Below are 22,630 nucleotides of genomic sequence, written 5' to 3' on the forward strand. Positions count from 1 at the left end.
TTTTGGCCGATTCCGATTCCGATACCGATACCACCTAATTGGGCCGATACCGATACTACTACCGATACCGATATCACCGATACCGATACTACTACTTATAGTGATAACTGCACTGGACACCAGGATGAGTTGGTGGACGGCGAGCGTTATCAGATGGGAGGCTTTGTTTTGGGGGATGCTGTAAGTCCTTCTGAGAACGTTTGTGAAATAGGAGCAATTCTAGAGGCTTTTGAAGCCATTTGCAAAGGTAAATTACTCAGTAATTGGAATGAATATCTTCTCAGTCTTCTGATTCTTGTCAGTTACTTTAAATTCTTACTTCTTACTCCTTTAGCGACCATTTGGTCTTGTGCATTTTCATTATTAATTTCATTGACGATATTTTGGCGATCAAAAATATTTTTAAAATTATTAAAATTGTAAAACAGACACAAAATATTAGCAAAAGAAACTCATTTTGTTGTGTATGTTTCTCTTTAATTAAATCTGACATCCTTTGATATTAATTCATTAGACATTAGTAGACCAATTCAGAAAAATGAGCTTTCACCTAATCTTTTCAATTAAATAGAAAAAGTTTAGTTTATTCTAAATTTCTAGTGTATTGCTATGATCTTAAATAATTAATATGCAACAAATTATACACAATGCACATGATTACAAAACAGAATCGTTACTTTCTTAGTTATGGAATTTTTACATCCTTAGGTTAACACAAGTAACTCAAAAATTAAACTTGCATTAAAATTAATATACATATATAATTCGAGCTTCCACCTATTCCAGTATGATATCTTGGAAAAGGCTAGCACTAGCACTGTTAATTATAAATCAAATAAGAATATGCTGTTATTTACAATAATGCAAAATGCCTAACTATATATATATATATATATATATATATATATATATATATATATATATATATATATATATATATATATATATATATATATATATATATATATATATATATATATATATATATATATATATATATATATATATATATATATATATATATATATATATATATATATATATATATATATATATATATATATATATATATATATATATATATATATATATATATATATATATATATATATATATATATATATATATATATATATATATATATATATATATATATATATATATATACCAAATCATTTTGTTATATATATATATATATATATATATATATATATATATACGATTCTCAATATCTGAAGTTTGACATTCTTAGATTATAGTTCAAAAACATAAGCTTTTCACCTGTGTGAACTTTGTGTGGGTGGAGGAGCAGCGTCTGACTGAGAGACAGTGAGAATGCGTGGTGACTCATGACCGACCGTGTGACAGGATGCCGGAGTTCAGCCTATACGCATTTCATACACGTCCAATTTAGAGGTTGTGGCTTATTACCACAGAAAACAGTATTCTATGACATACGGTAATCACCACAGAAACTTAATACGCCGTATTATATTAATTTGGTATCATCAATATCTTATATCGAATATATCACTAAGTAGTAAATTCCTTTTAGGTATCGGAAGTATCGGCATAAAATAAGCCGATACCGATACCGATACCGATAACCAAAAACTGGCAGATACCGCCGATTCAGATACCGATACCGATGCATCAGTACATCTCTAGTATGAAGTTCGTCAATAGGACGATAACTTGAGTGATTCGTCATATATTCTTATTACCATCAGTAATGGCATACACGATGCTTTACTCATTCGCCGAAACTACTTCCGACGGCATACGATCACCCTTTATTTTCCTAATATTTGTAGGTAGGACTAAAATATTTGTTCCCTCTATTACTTGTATGGAATTACTCTCGCCTTCCTATAGTTAAAATTAGCTCTTACAGAAACTCCACCATGAACGGAATTAATTCCCAGGTGGTGGAAATCAAGTATCATGTAAAAGCTGAGTGAACGAAAATCTACCGTACATTGTATCATTAATATGAAAAGATCTGAAAAAGTTCACTTTCATCAAACGTCATCAAGAAACAAAGGTGAAGAGGTATTAAGCAGTAAAGTATCTTCTTACTCAAAAAAAGGCGACCGAACGTTAAGGGAAACGTTGGATGCTGTTTTAAAATCCAGTCCATTCCTCATCGTCCACACAATCTCTTGTGTCCACGTCGTGCCGCTTCTAGGAAAAGTTGCGATGACCACGTCGCTCTCACAAAACCTGATAAAAAGTAAAAATAATTAGAATATATTGTGGTTATGGCATGAAAGCGAATACTGTCGATCACAGACGGATGTCTATAAACCACCACCAAAATAAGTATAAGAGAAAAAATTACGTACTTGAAGTTTTGATATTTCTTGGTAAACGCCGTGCAGTGAGATGGAAGGAGGTGACGGATGGGACCCACTCCTACCAGACCTTGGCGGAAGCCTAAGAACTTCAACTTGACCTCCTGCTGCTCCTCCTCCGTAAGGAATGCAATGTCTTCCTTTGACATCATCTTCAAAGGTTTGTACTCTAGAATGCAATGCGTATAACTACACAATCAATATATCTATCTATCTATCTATCTATCTACACACACACACACACACACACACACACACACACACACACACACACACACACACACACACACACATATATATATATATATATATATATATATATATATATATATATATATATATATATATATATATATATATATATATATATATATATATATATATATATATATATATATATATATATATATATATATATATATATATATATATATATATATATATATATATATATATATATATATATATATATATATATATATATATATATATATATATATATATATATATATATATATATATATATATATATATATATATATATATATATATATATATATATATATATATATATATATATATATATATATATATATATATATATATATATATATATATATATATATATATATATATATATATATATATATATATATATATATATATATATATATATATATATATATATATATATATATATATATATATATATATATATATATATATATATATATATATATATATATATATATATATATATATATATATATATATATATATATATATATATATATATATATATATATATATATATATATATATATATATATATATATATATATATATATATATATATATATATATATATATATATATATATATATATATATATATATATATATATATATATATATATATATATATATATATATATATATATATATATATATATATATATATATATATATATATATATATATATATATATATATATATATATATATATATATATATATATATATATATATATATATATATATATATATATATATATATATATATATATATATGTATATATATATATATATATATATATATATATATATATATATATATATATATATATATATATATATATATATATATATATATATATATATATATATATATATATATATATATATTTTTTTTTTTTTTTTTTTTTTTTTCTGTCTTACAGACGATGTTAAAGGCATGAGCAACTTCAGCATTTCTAAGTTTTGCTGTGTCTTTTCTATTTGTCTAATAAATTCTTTCTCTTGAACAGTAAGAGTCCCAATGAGCTATCCCAAAATAGAATTTGTAGCGACGTTCCGTTCCCTCTTCAGGGAACATCTTCAGGCAGAATATGTGATTTGGTTTGGTTTGGTTGGGGGGATAGACAGTGGATGAGAAGACAAAGATGTATTAGCAGAAGAAAAGAAGGGGTGACACTGATATTGAATGAGAGAAGGATAAAGATGGCGGGCAAACCACCGTATTAGTTGAGTTGAGTGGGCATAGAAAAAAATGGGTGAAACTATGAAAAGTTAAAGTTGGTGGGATGGGAAGTATTGAGGGTTATAGTGAGACAGGAAATAAAGTGGGAGTGTGAACCGTCTTGCTAATTCTTACTGTTTTTGTCTTGTGGTTTGCTTCGTTCCGTGCCAATACTCTATTTGCTTTACATTATTCCAAGACCCTCAATGATGGGAAGCTGCTTGCCAAACTCAGTGCTGGAGATGTGGTGGCACAAGAGTTAGAATACCATGGTGTGTGCTTGGCTGGTCTCTACAATAGAGAGCGAGCTTACCTGCATGCTGAAGAGTTGAGGAAAGCAGAAAACTCCGAGACAGAAAAAGAGAGGCATATGAAATTGCTTTCTCTGAACTTGTAACATACATCACTGAAACAAAAGTTGCTAGTGCAAATTCAGACCCACCAATTTAGTATTAAAGACATTCTGATTTAATTTATTTTGTATTGGGGAGAAATTTCTAGGGTATTAATTCCCTTGTTTTTGAGTGAAATTTCTAGGGTGTTAATTCCCTTATTTTTGTGTGAAATTTCTAGGGTGTTAATTTATTTTGTATTTGGGAGAAATTTCTAGGGTGTTAATTCATTTTGTATTGGGGAGAAATTTCTAGGGTGTTAATTTCTTTGTTTTTGAGTTAAATTTTTAGGGTGTTAATCTATTTTGTTTTCGGTGAAATTTATAAGGTGTTGATTTCTTTGCTTTTTGGCGAAATTTCTAGAATGTTAATTTACTTAGTTTTGGCTGCAACTTCTAGGGGTCAAGCCAAATATTTTGGCTTGACCTATGTAATACTGTACTATGTTACTGAAGGAAAACATTACAATGTTGCTAGCTCTATTAGCCTGTTACTAGTTGAAATGTATGTCGCCATTCTATTATTTTGTTGAATTACCATCATTACAGTATTACTTTTCTGTGATTGACACTATTATGTTTTTGAAGGACCTTTATTATTTTTTTCTGATTGGCTATATTGCTTCCGTCCAGAATAATATAGCTGTGCAATCAAAACCCCTTACAGTATTCTATGGGTTGAGAGCATAAGAAAAATGAGACCTATTACGTTGTCTAGTCAACGCGGATGAAGTCACTGCATTATGTTACATTAAGAAGGGCCATTATTACAATATTATTTTTTTCTGCATGGTTAACAATATCATTTCAGTCCAGAATAATATGTTTGTTATCATGTTTACAGATATGATCTTTTGATAATATTGATTGTTGTTCAGTGAAAAAAATTATTGCTTGATATTGCGATTTTTTTTTTTTTTTTTTTTTTGTTAAAAATATCATTTTCTACCATGTGCAATGTTTCATTACTTCTGGAAGTAGAAAATCTGAATCCAGCATTCTTAGAAACATATACTTTGACACTAAGATCACTCAAATCGGTCAATTACATGCATTTCTGTGGGAAAAATGACTTCAAAAGAGCGTCTTGGCGGCCATCTTGAAAAAATGGCAGCCATCTTGGATTTTTAAGTGGCTCATCAGACAAATTTATTCAGTACACCCTTGGAGACCACCATGCCAAATTTGGCGCTTATATCACAATTTGCACGATTTTTCTGTTATCCGCCCTACTATTACCGGGGAGAAAAAAGTGGTAACGGTGTCTTGTGTTATTTGTTTGTGTATGTGATTTTATTTGGAATACAAAATTAGATTTAATGGTGGATGTGTTATGGAATTACGGATGGATGTACTATTTCCTCTCAACTTCTCTCCGCTGCCGGATGTCTGCAGACAGCACCGGTGTACGCCACCCTTGCCGGGGAGGGGAAGTGGTAACGGGAGCCATCATGCTCTACACAACCGTTAGAGAGGCCACACATTCTCCCCAGCAACTCAGAGTGCAGAGCAGAGGAGAGAGGAAACCATCCATGTGCCTTGTTTGTTAGTTGTTATATTATATATTCCAGATCATGTGGGTTTGGTGTGATGTTGTATGTTTTATGTCATATGTCTCCAAGGTAGGTATTCCTGATAAGTGTGCTATTTTGTGAACATTGGGGATGGGCTGATTTTGTTAAGATACTTTATAGGTTTCCTGAACGAATTGTGTTCAGTTTCGTGTTCGTAACCATCTATTGCTGTAATGTATGTTGTATCCTTAAGGATGTTCTTACTTTCTTGTTTAATGGTGTTTCCTCTTTTATGGATTGTGATGTTCAGAGGATCCAGGTTAGATAATGAGTGCAGTTCTTCTGTCGTTTTTGTATGTGAATATTTCTCTTGGTGTGCAAACCTTAATGCTCTGTTTTGTATTCGTCTTCAGGTGGAGGAGGTAGTAGACACCTACCGAAACAATAACTTACTCCCAGTGAGATCTAATAGCACTAGTTCAGGGGGTGCTGTGAACCTTCCATTAAAGCTAGTTGTGATCTCGTTGAATGTTTCCCTTTATGTCTTATAACTCAAGAGTTAAGTCACAGCCTATCCTCTAAAGACAGCTCTCCTTCTTCACACAAAACTACATGCACTTACCACACATACACCCTTCACTCCAAATCAAATATCAAAAGAAAAATGGGACCCAAAATAAACAACGCCTCGGAGTCCCCTCTGGGAGGGACCAAAATGTCCCCAGGTCGGACACCTCTCCTGTTGAAGACCACAAATGCCTTGACACCTCCCTCAACTTTTTCTACATTAACTTCTGCAACATTTGCGGTCTTAGATCTAATTTTCAATCTGTGGAACACCACCTCCTCTACTAAACCTCATCTTCTTTTCCTCACCGAAACACAGCTGTCTGAGGCAACTGACAGTAGCCCTTCTCTGTTCCCTCCTACTTTCTCTATTCTCATTTTCATTCCAAAGCTGGATGTTGCGTCTATGTACGCAACGACTTAACTTGCTCTCGTGCCCACGCTCTTGAGTCTTCCGAATTTTCCACCATCTGGCTACGACTTAACAGTCACTCTCAAACTAAATTCATCTGTGCTGTTTATCTCTCCCTAACTCTTCTGACTATAGTAATTTCTTCGACTACTTAACTTCTAAAGTGGAGCACATTCTGTCCCTCTACCCTTTCGCTGAGATTTCCATTCTTGGAGATTTCAATGTTCACCACCAGCTTTGGCTTTCCTCTCCCTTCACTGACCACCCTGGTGAACTAGCCTTCAACTTTGCTATCCTCCATGACCTAGAGCAACTGGTGCAACACCCTACTCGTATTCCTGACCGTCTTGGAGACACGCCCAACATTCTTGATCTCTTCCTCACCTCTAACCCTTCTGCTTATGCTGTCACCCTTTCATCTCCGTTGGGCTCCTCCGATCACAATCTCATTTCTGTATCTTGTCCTATTTTTCCAATCCCTCCGCAGGATCCCCAAAGCGAAGGTGCCTCTGGCGTTTTGCCTCTGCCAGTTGGGGGACCTGAGGAGGTATTATGCTGATTTTCCTGGAATGATTATTGCTTCCGTGTCAGAGACCCATCTCTTTGTGCTGAACGCATAACAGAGGTGTTAGTATCTGGCATGGAGGCGTACATTCCTCATTCTTTTCTCAACCTAAACCTTCTAAACCTTGGTTTAACTCAGCCTGTTCTCGTGCTATACATGATAGAGAGGTTGCCCACAAAAGGTACTTGAGCCTTCCATCTCCTGAATCTCATGCACTTTATATCTCTGCCCGGAATCATGCCAAGTCTGTTCTTCAACTTGCCAAACACTCTTTCATAAATAGGAAATGTCAAAATCTTTCAAACTCAAACTCTCCTCGTGACTTCTGGCATCTAGCCAAAAACATCTCAAATAACTTCACTTCTTCATCTTTCCTCCTTTATTTCATCCTGATGGCACCACTGCCATCTCTTCTGTCTCTAAAGCTGAACTCTTTTCTCAAACCTTTGCTCACAACTCCACCTTGGACGATTCTGGGCTTGTCCTCCCTCTCCTCCTCCCTCTGACTATTTCATGTCTACAATCAAAATTCTTCGTAATGATGTTTTCCATGCCCTTGCTGGCCTAAACCCTCGGAAGGCTTATGGACCTGATGGGGTCCCTCCTATTGTTCTCAAAAACTGTGCTTCTGTGCTTGCACCTTGCCTGGCCAAACTCTTCCAACTTTGTCTATCGACTTCTACCTTTCCTTCCTGCTGGAAGTTCGCCTACATTCAGCCTGTTCCTAAAAGGGTGACCGTTCTAACCCCTCAAACTACCGTCCTATAGCTTTAATCTCTTGCTTGTCTAAAGTTTTTGAATCTATCCTGAATAGGAAGATTCTCAAACATCTGTCACTTCACAATCTTCTGTCTGATCGCCAGTATGGCTTCCGTCAAGGTCGCTCTACTGGTGATCTTCTGGCTTTCCTTACTGAGTCTTGGTCATCCTCTTTTAGAGATTTCGGTGAAACTTTTGCTGTTGCGTTAGACATATCAAAAGCTTTTGATAGAGTCTGGCATAAAGCTTTGATTTCAAAACTGCCCTCTACGGCTTCTATCCTTCTCTCTGCAACTTTATCTCAAGTTTCCTTTCCGACCGCTCTATTGCTGCTGTGGTAGACGGCTACTGTTCTTCTCCTAAACCTATTAATAGTGGTGTTCCTCAGGGTTCTGTCCTGTCACCCACTCTCTTTCTATTATTCATTAATGACCTTCTTAACCAAACTTCTTGCCCTATCCACTCCTACGCTGATGATACCACCCTACATCTTTCCACGTTCTTTCAGAGACGTCCAACCCTTCAGGAAATCAACAGATCACGCGGGGACGCCACGGAACGCCTGACTTCCGATCTTTCTAAGATTTCCGATTGGGGCAGAGAAAATCTAGTAGTTTTCAATGCCTCAAAACTCAATTCCTCCATCTATCAACTCGACACAACCTTCCAGACAACTATCCCTCTTCTTCAATGACACTCAACTGTCTCCCTCTTCCACAATGAATATCCTCGGTCTGTCCTTTGCTCATAATCTTAACTGGAAACTTCACATCTCATCTCTTGCTAAAACAGCTTCTATGAAGTTAGGTGTTCTGAGGCGTCTCCGACAGTTTTTCTCGCCCTCCAACTGCTTACTCTGTATAAGGGCCTTATCCGTCCCTGTATGGAGTACTCTTCGCATGTTTGGGGGTTCCAGTCACACAGCTTTGCTTGATAGGGTGGAATCGAAAGCTCTTCGTCTCATCAACTCCCTCCTCTGACTAACTGTCTTCAGTCTCTTTCTCACCGCCGAAATGTTGCATCGCTATTTTCATGGTAACTGTTCTACTGATCTTGTTAACTGCATGCCTCCCCTCCTCCTGCGGCCACGCTGCACAAGGCTTTCTTCTTCCTCTCATCCCTATTCTGTCCAACTCTCTAATGCAAGAGTTAACCAGTACGCTCAATCATTCATCCCTTTCACTGGTAAACTCTGGAACTCCCTCCCAGCATCTGTATTTCCGAATTCCTACAATTTGTCTTCTTTTAAGAGGGAGATATCAAGGCATTTGCTCCCATAATTCTGGCTGACGGTTTTGGCACTTTTTGAAGTCTTTGGAGAGCCAGCGCTCAAGTGGGCCTTTTTCTAACTTTCTTTTTTTTGCCCTTGGCTGGCCCTCTTCCCTACGTAAAAAAAAAAAGGCTCCTACTCTCCCTGATATCCCTACTCTTCCCCACTACTCTCCCTCCCAGGCTGATGTCGTTGGGTCGGCAGGCTCCTCTTTTGTGGTGCTTCTTACTCGCCAACCCGTGGGGTCGGACGACAGAGCGGGGCCCCGCGATAACATCCTGTCTCCCTCTCCTACGGCCTCAGTGGACCCCTATGAGTTTCTTCCCTTCTTGTGGTGCAACCTTCCTCGGTCTTGGGAGTACTTGTTCGGGGAAGATAATAGGCTTGCTGCCGCAGGGTTGGAGAAGGAGGGAAGACGTGATGCTGAAGTGGGCCTACGATGCGGAGGGTTCCAAAGGTGCTCTTCAATCTCCGCCCTATCCCCCACCATCTCCGAGAGCCTGAGGCAAGGCTTCTCTCGCCGGAAGCCACGGCCAAACGAGGCCTCCATCATCTCCAACGTATCGTATTTGCAGTCGCCATGCTGAGGACCTGTTTGAGGATGATTGCTGAGGGCTTCGAGAATTTTTCCCTGGAGAAGCTGAGGTAAGCAATTATCTTTTTCTTTGAGTAATATAGCCCCGTGCTGAATAGCGGGTGAGGCTGCTGGGTAGCTTCCCCTCTCCCATCCCTGCCCTGGCAAGGCAGCCTCTGTCCCCTTCCAGTCGCTTCCAAGGACGAGGCCGCTCTAAAGTGCTCTCTGCCTTGGGGGATGGGAGAGGAAGGGGCAAGGCACAGGAGGGTGTCATCCCTCCAGCCACCCTACTTTGATTTTTTCCGTTTTTACAGGGATGCTTTGACGGCTCTCTCGACAGTGGCAGAAAGGATGGCCAACTTGATGTCGGCAGCCTTGCTGCCTCTGCTTCCTCCAAGGTGTCGCCGTCGGTAGTGCCCCCCATCAAACAGCTCTTTGAGAGGGGAGTGGGAGAGAGCAACAGGGCGAATCTTCCTGTCTCATCTCTCTACCATGCCAAAGGAAGACGCGAGGAAAACTAGGCTGATTTTTGGACCTGAACACACTAAACAAGTTCTTGAACCCTATTCACTTCAAGATGATGTCGGTGACACAGGTCCTATCAGCACTCTGGGAGGGAGATTGGTTAGCATCTCTGGATCTTTAAGACGAATATTGGCATGTCCCTATCCAACCAAGGTTTTGATGGTGTTTTGGCATTCCAAGTAAGGAAAGAGACATACCAGTTTACCAGAATCCCTTTCAGTCTTTCCCTTGCCCCAAGGGCCTTCACAAAGTTGGCAAAAGTGATGGGGGCGCATCTAGCAGAGGCCTAGATAGGGGAGGAGATGGCATAGTGGATAAGGTGGTAAGCGTGGGATCGCGCAGATGTCCATGCATAGGTTCGAATCCCACCACGTACCGCCTTAAAATCTTTGCCGTTTGTCGAATGGTTTAAAATTACCTACATGTTACTATGATACCAAGGTTCTAGGTGGTTACACCAAAGATGTGCTTAGGTGGTGATATGGATCCTAATATGGGTACCACTATAAACAAAATTGCCTGTGCCACTAATGGGTGGAAGCTTAACAGCGCTTCCCATACTCTTCAAGTAAACCTACAGGCGCTATAGGCCAGGACATAAACAAAAGGCTTCCCCCCTCTCATGTACCTGAACGACTTGTTGATACATTTACCCACCAGGGAGGGCGTATCACAGAGCGTGTGGGTGATGTTGAGGGTGTTGGCAAACATAGGATTCAGGATAAACTGAGCCAAGTCTGCTCTCACTCCCACGTAAAACCTTTATTGGCTTGAGATCGAGTGGGACACAGTGAGGGCCTCCCTGTTGCTAGCTCTAGACAACTCCCTTCGGACACTCTGCTGCGTCAGAAGGACTTGCCTCTCCCACACGTTCTCTCGACGTCAGTGGGAAAGCCTACTGGGGTGCCTCAACTTCACAGCCCGAGCACTTCCACAGGGCCACCTAAAGCACCATCGGCTGATGCAGGAGGTCAACAGGCACGTTTCGCTACTCCCGCGCGATCTTCCACGCCATGTGCCCCCAGCCCTTCACTGCCTGCTGCGACCCTGGTTCAAGGTACCGTAGTCTCAACCCCCTCCGCATGTAACAGTGGTGACGGACGCCTAGGACGTGGGGTGGGGCTTCCAGTCCAGCTGGGGACACAAAGCTTGCGGAGTTGAAAGGAGGAGAGGTCACACCACATCAACCTCCGGTAGCTGTGGGTAGTCAGAGAGTTGCTCAGAAGGCACTCCAGGATCTCCGGATTAAGCGTCAGCTTAGACATGGACAACACGGCGGCCGTTTCACTACGTGTAGAGGCAACAGACAGCCCAATCAAAAACACTTCTGGCCATGTCTGAGGATGTCTTCTCATGCAGGTGCCTATCCCTCTCGGCTCTCTGGCAGAGAACAACTGAATGGATGCCCTCTCAATGTACCGGAACATGTCACTGTAGACTGCACCCACAAGTGTTCCACTTGCTCAGTTTTTGCTACAGCACCCCAGCAATCGACCTGTTTGCCTCCCCAGACACAGCTCAACTGCGCCTCTACCTCACATACAGCCAGAGGACTCTCGCAGGGAAACCAAATGCCCTCATGGAGGATTGGAGCCACTGGAAGTATGTGTATATTTTTCAGCCTCTCGTGATTCTCGTCCTCCTGAAAGTGATGAGGGCCCTCAGATAGGGGCCAGTCACACCCAATGTGCTTGATCCATTTTCTTCAAGGACTACGTAGAATGCATGGAATGGGTTTCTGAGGATCACCTCTTCTACAACTCGATGACCGAGAATCCCTTGCTCCCGAGGTCCCTTGCACGTCTTCATTATCGGATGATCGAGAGCGCCGACCTAGGCCGCGCCGACCTAGGCCACGCCACTTGCGCCCACAACATCAGGAGCCTCGCAGCCTCGTTAGCATTCCTCCGCACCCCACTCGGTGGAGCTATGCGTAGTTATGGGGACAGCTCCACCTCCCTCACATCAGGAGACAAGAAATGGTAGGGCAAGGACAGATCGAGGGTAGGAAAGGGATAAAAAAACAGTCGGTGACACTTGGTCTATTGTAAATAGAGAAACATACGGTTATTAAATCTTATTTGGTTCCTCAACCAAATGTATCTCTCTCCCACATGAATACTCTCTCCTAAAAGTCTCTTGTTGATAGCTGAAGACAGAACCCGATACTGTTCCAGCTTCGTTCTCTCCTCCCACCATCCTCTTCGCACGCATAGCCAATATATGCAGGTTTCATATAGGCGATAAATTCTTTGTCAAGACTCTGGCCGCTTAAATGATTTTTATTGGGTTAAGAGACATATACACGATCAAGTTATTTATCTGTCTATCTATCTATCTATCTATCTATCTATCTATCTATCTATCTATCTATCTATCTATCTATATATATATATATATATATATATATATATATATATATATATATATATATATATATATATATATATATATATATATATATATATATATATATATATATATATATATATATATATATATATATATATATATATATATATATATATATATATATATATATATATATATATATATATATAAACATATATCATAAAGCAGTTAAAGTTCTGTCAGTTACCATCACGATGTGTAAGTAAAGGTTTGCTTTTAATACCATGATCCAGTGCACTTCCTTATGAAAGCTCAATAATAGAATGTGTATCTCGGGAACCTTTTTCGTTGAAAGTGCCTTAAAAGTCAAATTTCTTTATATGAAAGCAATATAGTATATTTTCAAAATCGAATATAACTAAATGCATACAATTTTTATTTACGACCAAAAAATATTTTTCTATATAATTATGATTCAAATATATTTCTTTTAATGACACTCATTGTTTATTGTGTCATAAAATGTTAGCTGAAATTTATCTGGAAGCCAGATATAGTTACGAAAAGATCTGGCTCACGTTCAAAAGGTTCCCGATCCCTGAAGCAAAATTATTTAAACACTACTAACAGATACATAGTCACTTACTGCGCGGTAATAGTCGAGTGTCACAGAAATAAGAACATTACCACTCGTAAGTCCTGGGTCTTCAGTGTATAAAGTAACAATGACTCATATATCTTATCAATTTATCACCTGCCAGACGTACGACACTGCTAATATCGGAATCGTTACTATATCGAATTACGCGCTGATGACAATACAGATGAGATTTGAAATTGGTCTCTAAATCATATATACTGTACTACATTATATTTCTGTTTATTGAAATTTGATGCATTTGTGATCTGAAGATAAGATGTACTGTAATATGTTGGGCAAACACCTTATCTCTAGAAACACTTCATCTACTACTATATTAAAAAAAAAAAAAAAACTAATTGAATAACAACAGCAACAATAACATACTACTACTACTACTACTACTACTACTACTACTAGTACTACTAGTACTACTACTACAAATACTATTACTTACACTACTACTATAATCATTATTATTATTACCATTATCATTATTATCACTATTACTACTGTTATTATTTTCATTATTATTATTATTATTATTATTATTATTATTATTATTATTATTATTATTATCATTATTATTACTATTATTATTATTACTTTTACTAATGATATCAATTACTACAACAATGAAAATAACAATAATAACAACTGAACAACAATGAAACCATCACGACAATAACTCCAAAAACAACAGCAACAGTAGCAACAAAAATAATGATATTAATAATAATAGTAATGATAAAATAATGGTAACAATAATGATAATAATATTAAAGATGATGATGATAATGATAATAATAATAATAATAATAATAATAATAATAATAATAATAATAATAATGATATAATAGTTTCTCGTTAATACTCTTCATATTATTGAAAGTATTATTATTTTTATTATCATTATTATCATTATTATCATTATTATAATTATCATCTTTAATATTATTATTATTATTATTATTATTATTATTATTATTATTATTATTATCATTATTATTAACATTATTATCATTATCATTATTATTATTATTATTATTGTTGTTGTTGTTGTAGTAGTAGTAGTAGTAGTAGTAGTAGTAGTAGTAGTAGTAGTAGTAGTAGTAGTAGTAGTAGTAGTAGTAGTAGTAGTAGTAGTAGTAGTAGTAGTAGTAGTAGTAGTAGTAGTAGTAGTAGTAGTAGTAGTAGTAGTAGTAGTAGTAGTAGTAGTAGTAGTAGTAGTAGTAGTAGTAGTAGTAGTAGTAGTATCATTTTAAGCACTTTCTTTTTATTGTTTTTGTTGTTATTATTATTATTATCATTATTATTATTATTATTATTATCATTATTATCATTATTATTGTAAGCATTATCAACATTCTTCTTCTTCTTATTATTATTATTATTATTATTATTATTATTATTATTATTATCATTATTATTATTACCATTATTGTTATTTTGGGTGTTACCATTACTTCATTATTTTCATCACCATCACCATTATCATCTGCCTTACTGATTTCAGTAAAAACATGACGACAATTGTATAAATGATCACTCTAACGTCTGCTAATCACTATTACTTGCACAACTTGTTTTCTCTGCTGTTGTCTTATCTCCTTCATTCTTTCATGAAACAAAATTATGATCTATATCACCTTATCTTGACATGAAAAGACTTATGTAACGGTTACTGGGTGCGTTTACATCAAGCGGATCGAATCGATTCAGTTCATGAAGAATCATTTGAATAGAATTATTTTGAATCCGCATAGTTCCAACCGACTGAGTCCCAACACGTCTGACGGTCTGATTCACATCATTCAGATGATTCAGTACCAAGGCAGCCATCGGGAAGTATGGATGTATTGACTTTTGCAGAAATAGCAGTATTACAGTAGCTGAGAAAGTGTAGGCGTAGGCTTCCACAACGAATATGGGTGCATGCAATTAATTCTAGAAGACCTCAATTTGGGAGCTTTGGACATTTGTTCCCAGATTTGGTCCATAATCTTTTTTTTTTTTTTTTTTTTTTAGGATAACCACAGAATAATTTAAGATGTTGGTGGAGCCTGTCACCAACAAGAACTACTAGGCCTACAGCAGAAGCCATGTCAGTTGGTGGCACTGAGAGAATACTAGTCTCGCTCGGTGGAGCTGTCGAGTGGCAGGACAGAACGATTCACTGATATATTCACCGCGGAAGAAATGGGCGCACCAGTTGATACCATATTATCACATCTACTCTTTGTTTAAGTTTAACGGTGTACGAAGGATATTAAGAGGATATTAAAATAATTACAGCGATGTTAATTTTAGTATTTTGTCATTAACTTTTACTTTGTGACGTGACAATCCGTAGTATTTACACGGGTTAGTAGCAGGAAATTTACACCACTATCCCACTCTGTCTGGTGCCTGGCTGCTGATGGTTACGTTATGTCACTCATTTCAAAACTAGACGATACACTCTACAGTTGCCACATGGAAATATGTAAGCATATCCATAACGCTTTCTGTTGTCTTGTTTTTTTTTTTTTTTTTTTTTCAAAATATGCAGAATACTACTGTCTAATAATTCGTAGGCTACAGTAATTCCTTCTGTGGTTCAGCACAATAAATGTAAATGGTGTTGGTGCACAGGATCACTAGGATCATATATAGCACGTCATTTTCGTACTAAATTGATTAGGACGTTCACTAATATGGTGCTTACTTCTCGGCTGAATCGCCTTGATTCATGAAAAAATGGGTTCAAACCAATCATTGCTTCTGAATCGCCATGATTTGAATTGACTCGATTCGCCTGGTGTAAACGGTTACACTGAAACTAATGTGGCGAATCAACACGATTCATGAATCGTGTTGATTCTCCATGAATTGAATCGATTCGATTCGCTTGGTGTAAACGCACCGTACTTTTGGTTTCACTCGCATTAAGTCGATATAATTCCTTGGCGAATCAGAAAATTAAGAATACGCTCATCACCGTTATCATATTAGAGTAATGGTATATTTGTGAATTGTTTCATTATATTGCCATATGTATCTCGAAAATTCTATTATTATTATTATTATTATTATTATTATTATTATTATTATTATTATATTAATATTATTATTATCATTATTACTATTATTATTATCATTACTACTAATACTACTACATTTTTATTGTTACTATTATTATTATTAATATTATCACTATTATTACTATTATTATTATTACTATTATTATTATAATTATTATTGTTATTATTATTATTATTTTTACTATTTTCATATTATTATTATTATTATTATTATTATTATTATTATTATTATTATCAATTTTATTATTGTTATTTATTATTATTATTATTATTATTATTATTATTATTATTACTATTATTATTGTTATTATTATTCATTATTATTATTGTTATCATTATTAATATTATTATCATTATTATCATTATAATTATTACTAATATTATCATCAATATCATTGTTATCATAATCATTATGATTATTATTATTAGTAGTAGTAGTAGTAGTAGTAGTATCATCATTATCATTATTATTATTATCATTATTATTATTATTATTATTATTATTATTATTATTACTATTATTATTATTATTATTATTATTATTAATGATTTTATCTTTATTATTTTTATCATATTATTATATTATTATTATTATTATTATTACTATTATTATTATCAATATCATTATCATAATTATTATTATTATTATTATTATTATTATTATTATTATTATTATTATTATTATCATTATTATTATTATCATTATCATTATTAGGTATTATTATTATTTTATTATTATTATTATTATTATCATTATCATCATCACTTATTATTATTATTATTATTATTATTATTATTATTATTATTATTATTATTATTATTATTATTATTATTATTATTATTATTATTATTTTATTATTATTATTATTATTATTACTATTATCATCAACAGTAATAATGATAACAATATTTCTTTGACGTATATGCAAATATAATGAAACAGGTCACGTATGGAACATAACATTACTATAATAACAAAGATAAGAATGTATTGCTATTGCTATAATTCTTATATATATATATATATATATATATATATATATATATATATATATATATATATATATATATATATATATATATATATATATATATATATATATATATATATATATATATATATATATATATATATATATATATATATATATATATATATATATATACAGTACTCGACAAAAGTACGCGGCGACCATAAACACGTGACGAATTAATTCATGGAGTAAAGGCACAATTACTTATGGAAAATTATACATTCAAAGCATTTTTACTTACTTAATATTTTGTAGAGTGTCCTTTGCGCTTCAACACAGCCTTAAGACGACGTGGAAGGGATGCAGCAAGATTGTGAAGATGTGTGGAGGGAATATTAATCCAGGCGTCACGAATGGCTGCCTCCAACTTGGGTAGTGTACTGACGTCCCGGCCCTGCAGATGTTGTTTGATAATGTGCCACAGATTTTCTGTTGGGTTTAAATCGGGACTGTTCCCTGGCCAGTCTTTTATAAAGGACACACCACAGTCACTGAGCCAAGTTGTTATAGATTTGGCAGTGTGGGCAGGGGCACCGTCCTGTTGAAACACTGGCCCCTAACTTGTCAAATGCATCTGGCAAATGGTCACTGAGAAACTCCAGGTACACATTCTGTTTAACTCTAATGTTTCTAGGCAGCACAACTAAAGGTCCTAACCCACTGCCAGAAAAGCACCCTCAATGATACCATCAACGAATCCGGGAATTTGTCAGTGTTTTTCAGGTATCGAGGGTCAAGAGGATCACTTCCTTGACGACGGTAGACATGGCTTCCCCTGTTCCATGTAACATTAAAAAATGCCTCATCAGACCACAAAACATTCAACCAGTCCTCTTCACTCCATGTTTGATACTTCTTTGCAAAATGAATGCGTTTTTCTCTCTGTCTACGTGTAACAAGGGGCTTGCGCACAGGCTTGCGGCTGGTTCATTTACTCGGCGTGATACAGTCCTTACTGAAACTTCTCCTAACACCCCAGAGTTCTGTTCCTTCACTATTCTGGCTGTAACATGAGGACTTTTCTCCAGGGCACGATTGATAATTGTCAAAGATCTTGAAGATGTTTTTCTATGCCGTCCTGAACGTTTTTTGTGGGCTGGAGTTTGCGTGCATCCGTTTTTACAAAAGCGCGCGTACCACTTCCGCACTGTTGATCTAGCCCAGTGGTTCCCAAAGTGGGCGGTACCGCCCCCCCTGGGGGCGGTGGAAAGATCTGGGGGGGCGGTGAGGAAGAAGGGGGCGGTAGGTGGGCGGCAGGGTGGCATGAAGAACAATTATTATTAACTTTTTCTTCTTTACAAAATATGAATGACAAAATCTATGTCACAAACACTAAGGCTTAGTGTTTGTGACATAGATTTTGTCATATCAAGATTTTTGGTTACAAAAAAAAATCTCTGACTGCTATCAAGTGATGTGGAACAAGGTCAAGATGTACTTTATTGCCTTCCCAACATCGTATTTAGTAGAACGGGGCTTCAGTGCAGTCGCCTTGCTTCTTTCCAAGCAAAGAAACCGACTGAAAATTACTGACTGCGGGGATCTACGACTTCTTCTTAGTGAGTTCCAGCTTGATGTTGAGAAGCTTATGTCCCTGCACCAAGCACATCCATCCCATTAATATTAAGTGTGAGACAATGAAGGATACTGGTGGAATGTTTATTTACCATTCCATGTTGCTGAAACAGTTAAAACTGCTAAAAAATAAATTGGTTTACTTAATTGGGTTTTATTTGTGAAATACACATTTGTGTTTAACCTTTCTCTTTTCAAATTGCAGCATACCAAATATCAAGAAAGAGGTGTTTGTTTCCATATGTGTCTGTGTGTGGGGGGGGGAAGGCGCTAGGAATTCACCGGGGAGCCAAGGGGGCGCCAGCCTGCAAAAGTTTGGGAACCACTGATTCTAGCCAGACCAAGATAGTCACTCACTTCTTTAGTTTGGTGGCCAGCTTCCTTCAGAGCAATGATCTGGGCTATGGTATCCTGTCCCAACTCTTTGCTATTAGCCATAATAAAATCACTGGCTATGGAAATCCACCCAGAATTTTGGAAAAAAGTCTACGGATTAGAAAACAATCGGGCAGCTAATGTCCCCTCAATATGACAGCCTGAGGCTACACCAAGCTACACTGACCACTCGTGGCGGGCTAGTACGTACCCTAAATCCGTTACCTCAGGACTGCGGTGACGTCACACTATTGCCATATAGCCTAGCCATAATTATTTTCAAAATTAATCATCCTCAGAATTCTTTCCATGCAATGATTTCGCGGGTCGCTGCGTCGCGTGTTTATGGTCGCCGCGTACTTTTGTTGAGTACTGTTTGTGTGTTTCACTGTTCGATCTGCTGCAATCTCTGACGAGACAGCCAGACGTTACCCTACGGAACGAGCTCAGAGCTCATTATTTCCGATCTTCGGATAAGCGTGAGACCAGGCACACACCACACACCGGGACAAGGTCACAACTCCTCGATTTACATCCCGTACCTACTCACTGCTAGGTGAACAGGGGTTACACGTGAAAAGGAGACACACCCAAATATCTCCACCCGGCCGGGGTATCGAACCCCGGTCCTCTGGCTTGTGAAGCCAGGGCTCTAACCACTGAGCTACCGCGCGTGTGTGTGTAAGTATGTGTGTGTGTGTTATCGAATTATTTTGATCTTTTATGTTGCTTTGTGATAAGAATGGTAATTAATATTCGGTCTGTGACTGCACAAAGACTATACGTAATCTTTTGTTGCGTTTGGTGATGTGTACGTAGTATTTATTGACATGAACCCTAACTTTTTTTTTTCAGATTCCTAGAATTTTTCATTCTCTTATTCAACATGAATCAAGCTTTTCGTAGCTCACTTTATATATTTTTCAATATCAAGATTCTTGCAATTATAGCTGCATAATCTTGTTTCTACGTAAAAAGGTGTGTGTGGTTTCTATATATGATACTTAAATGGAATCTCCTTAACCATGTCGCCTTTAATCATCCATGACTGGAACTTGGTCTCCAACTCGGGTGTGAAGTAGTTGATCCAATTCCCTGTGGTTCCTGAAAAAATTCATGGGAACACTCAAACTTATTTTTTCGTGTTTTGTGTTGAATAAGCTTGACACAAATTTACAGATTAATATTCACAAAATAGAAGTAAGTACAGTGCATGAACCTATATATATATATATATATATATATATATATATATATATATATATATATATATATATATATATATATATATATATATATATATATATATATATATATATATATATATATATATATATATATATATATATATATATATATATATATATATATATATATATATATATATATATATTAGATTACACCTCTACTTAAACAAATAATTTATCTACCTTTCCTAACGTGGTCGCGTTTCATTTCCTTCATTGACCGAGCTGAGTAAGTACTGATTGGGGAAATAGTATGACTTCTGCTTTTCATTTGGGAAAAACTAGTGTACTCGGCTACTTGGCGTAGCTGATCCTTCGAAAGACCAGTCCCGAAGAAGGCACCAAGGCGCTTTAGTTCTCTCGTTATGTTTTCTTTCATATCTTCATAGAAAAGAATGTGAAAGTTACGGTGCTGTCGTCTTTCCCAAGCCTCCTTCAGGTGATTCCAGAAAGCGCCATAAGGTCTGTTGTATATAATATCAAGTATGTTAGACTCTAGGTTTATATAATTTGCAACGATATGAAAGAGATGAAAAGAATATAAAAACTGAGACTCATTAACATGTCTCCATACAAAGAGAAAAAAAATACAATTATTTTTTACCACACCAAAGATAGCTTGGGCGGTTAAGGCTTAAATATATATAATCTGAAAATTAAAAAAAAAAGCGAATATAAGAAACATTTATCTTAATACAGGATAAACTTTACTATATATTCCGTACTTCAATGATACTTGGACCCATAGATGCACACCCAGCAGTGTCCCCCTTGACCTGACCACAATTTCAACACCCCGGATTATCACCTCTTCTCTTTTCTTTCTAAATATACGTGACGCATAATTACTGAAGTATGATTTGTGTACGTGACTTGAACAGATCAAGTAGTATATAGTGGCTGACCTCGCAAACGAGAATGTTAGTTAATCGTAAGAAGCTAGACCCTGCTTATGGTGTTTGATTAAGATATATTGAACACATACCGTCTGATTCCATTTTCAATTAAGGCAATAGAAATTTATTGTGATAACTGGAAGTTAAAAATCAACTGTAAGAAGACAAACATAACTATCTTTACAAAAGATAATAACAGTTGAGAAAATTATAATTTTAAATTCAAAGAAGAATCCATTGATATTGTTCAGGATTATAAATATTTAGGAGTTATTTTGAATCATGATGGATTTTTTAGAAAATGTCAGGAACAACTTTGTCAACAGGGAAGAAGAGCAATGTATAGCTTGTTAGAAAAATGCCGTAGACTTGATTTACAACTCGAACTTTTTTATGCAATGGTATTGCCTCTTATCAACTTTGGCCGTGATATCTGGGGCTATAAAGTCATTAAGGATGTAGAAGACCCTCACATAACCTTTTTGAAACACATGTTAGTCGTACGAAAGACTACATGTAACGATGTTGTATATGGAGAACTAGGCATGTTCCCTGTAAATGTGCATATAAAAAGTAGGATATTGAATTACTGGGAAAAGATAATTATTGGTAATCGTGACAAACTGTGCTTTGTAATGTATCAATGCCTGCTAAAGTTATATAATGAGAACATATTTAAATCACAATGATTAGATTACATAGAGAAAACGCTTAACAATTCGGGTACGTCGGAAATATGGTTAGATCAGGGAGAGCTAAATTTTGATTGCTTTAAAAATTCTTTTAAAAGATATATAAAATATCAATTAATTAGTGAATGGTTTAGAAACTTAAGAAATAAGTCATCAAGTGATACATATATATGTTATAAAGAACATTTTTTGCATTTAAAAGACATTATCTCAATACTTCTTAAACAGTTTTGGATTAGCTTGTGAAATATAAGGACCAATAATCATAGGTTACCTGTTGTAACAGG

The 22,630-nt window shown here is 35.7% G+C and overlaps 1 protein-coding gene across 3 annotated transcripts in view; it reads right to left on the minus strand.

The window, feature by feature from the left end:
- The window catches only part of LOC123498967 (sulfotransferase family cytosolic 1B member 1-like), a 22,441-nt gene extending 8,916 nt beyond the window's left edge, over nt 1–13,525 (minus strand). The window contains exons 1-4 of one of the 3 annotated variants that reach the window (XM_045246583.1): nt 13,448–13,463; nt 4,186–4,278; nt 2,346–2,523; nt 2,080–2,223 (exon numbers count right to left, since the gene is read on the minus strand). In XM_045246583.1, coding sequence (XP_045102518.1) covers nt 2,080–2,223; nt 2,346–2,523; nt 4,186–4,278; nt 13,448 — 416 coding nt within the window. In that variant the 5' untranslated portion in view covers nt 13,449–13,463. Of the gene's footprint in view, nt 1–2,079; nt 2,224–2,345; nt 2,544–4,185; nt 4,279–13,447 lie in introns of all 3 variants that reach the window. The other 2 variants (XM_045246584.1, XM_045246585.1) reach the window with 2 other exon arrangements.
- Between the last annotated feature and the right edge of the window lie 9,105 nt (nt 13,526–22,630).

Source organism: Portunus trituberculatus, chromosome 48, assembly GCF_017591435.1.
Source record: "Portunus trituberculatus isolate SZX2019 chromosome 48, ASM1759143v1, whole genome shotgun sequence".
Lineage (NCBI taxonomy): Eukaryota > Metazoa > Arthropoda > Malacostraca > Decapoda > Portunidae > Portunus > Portunus trituberculatus.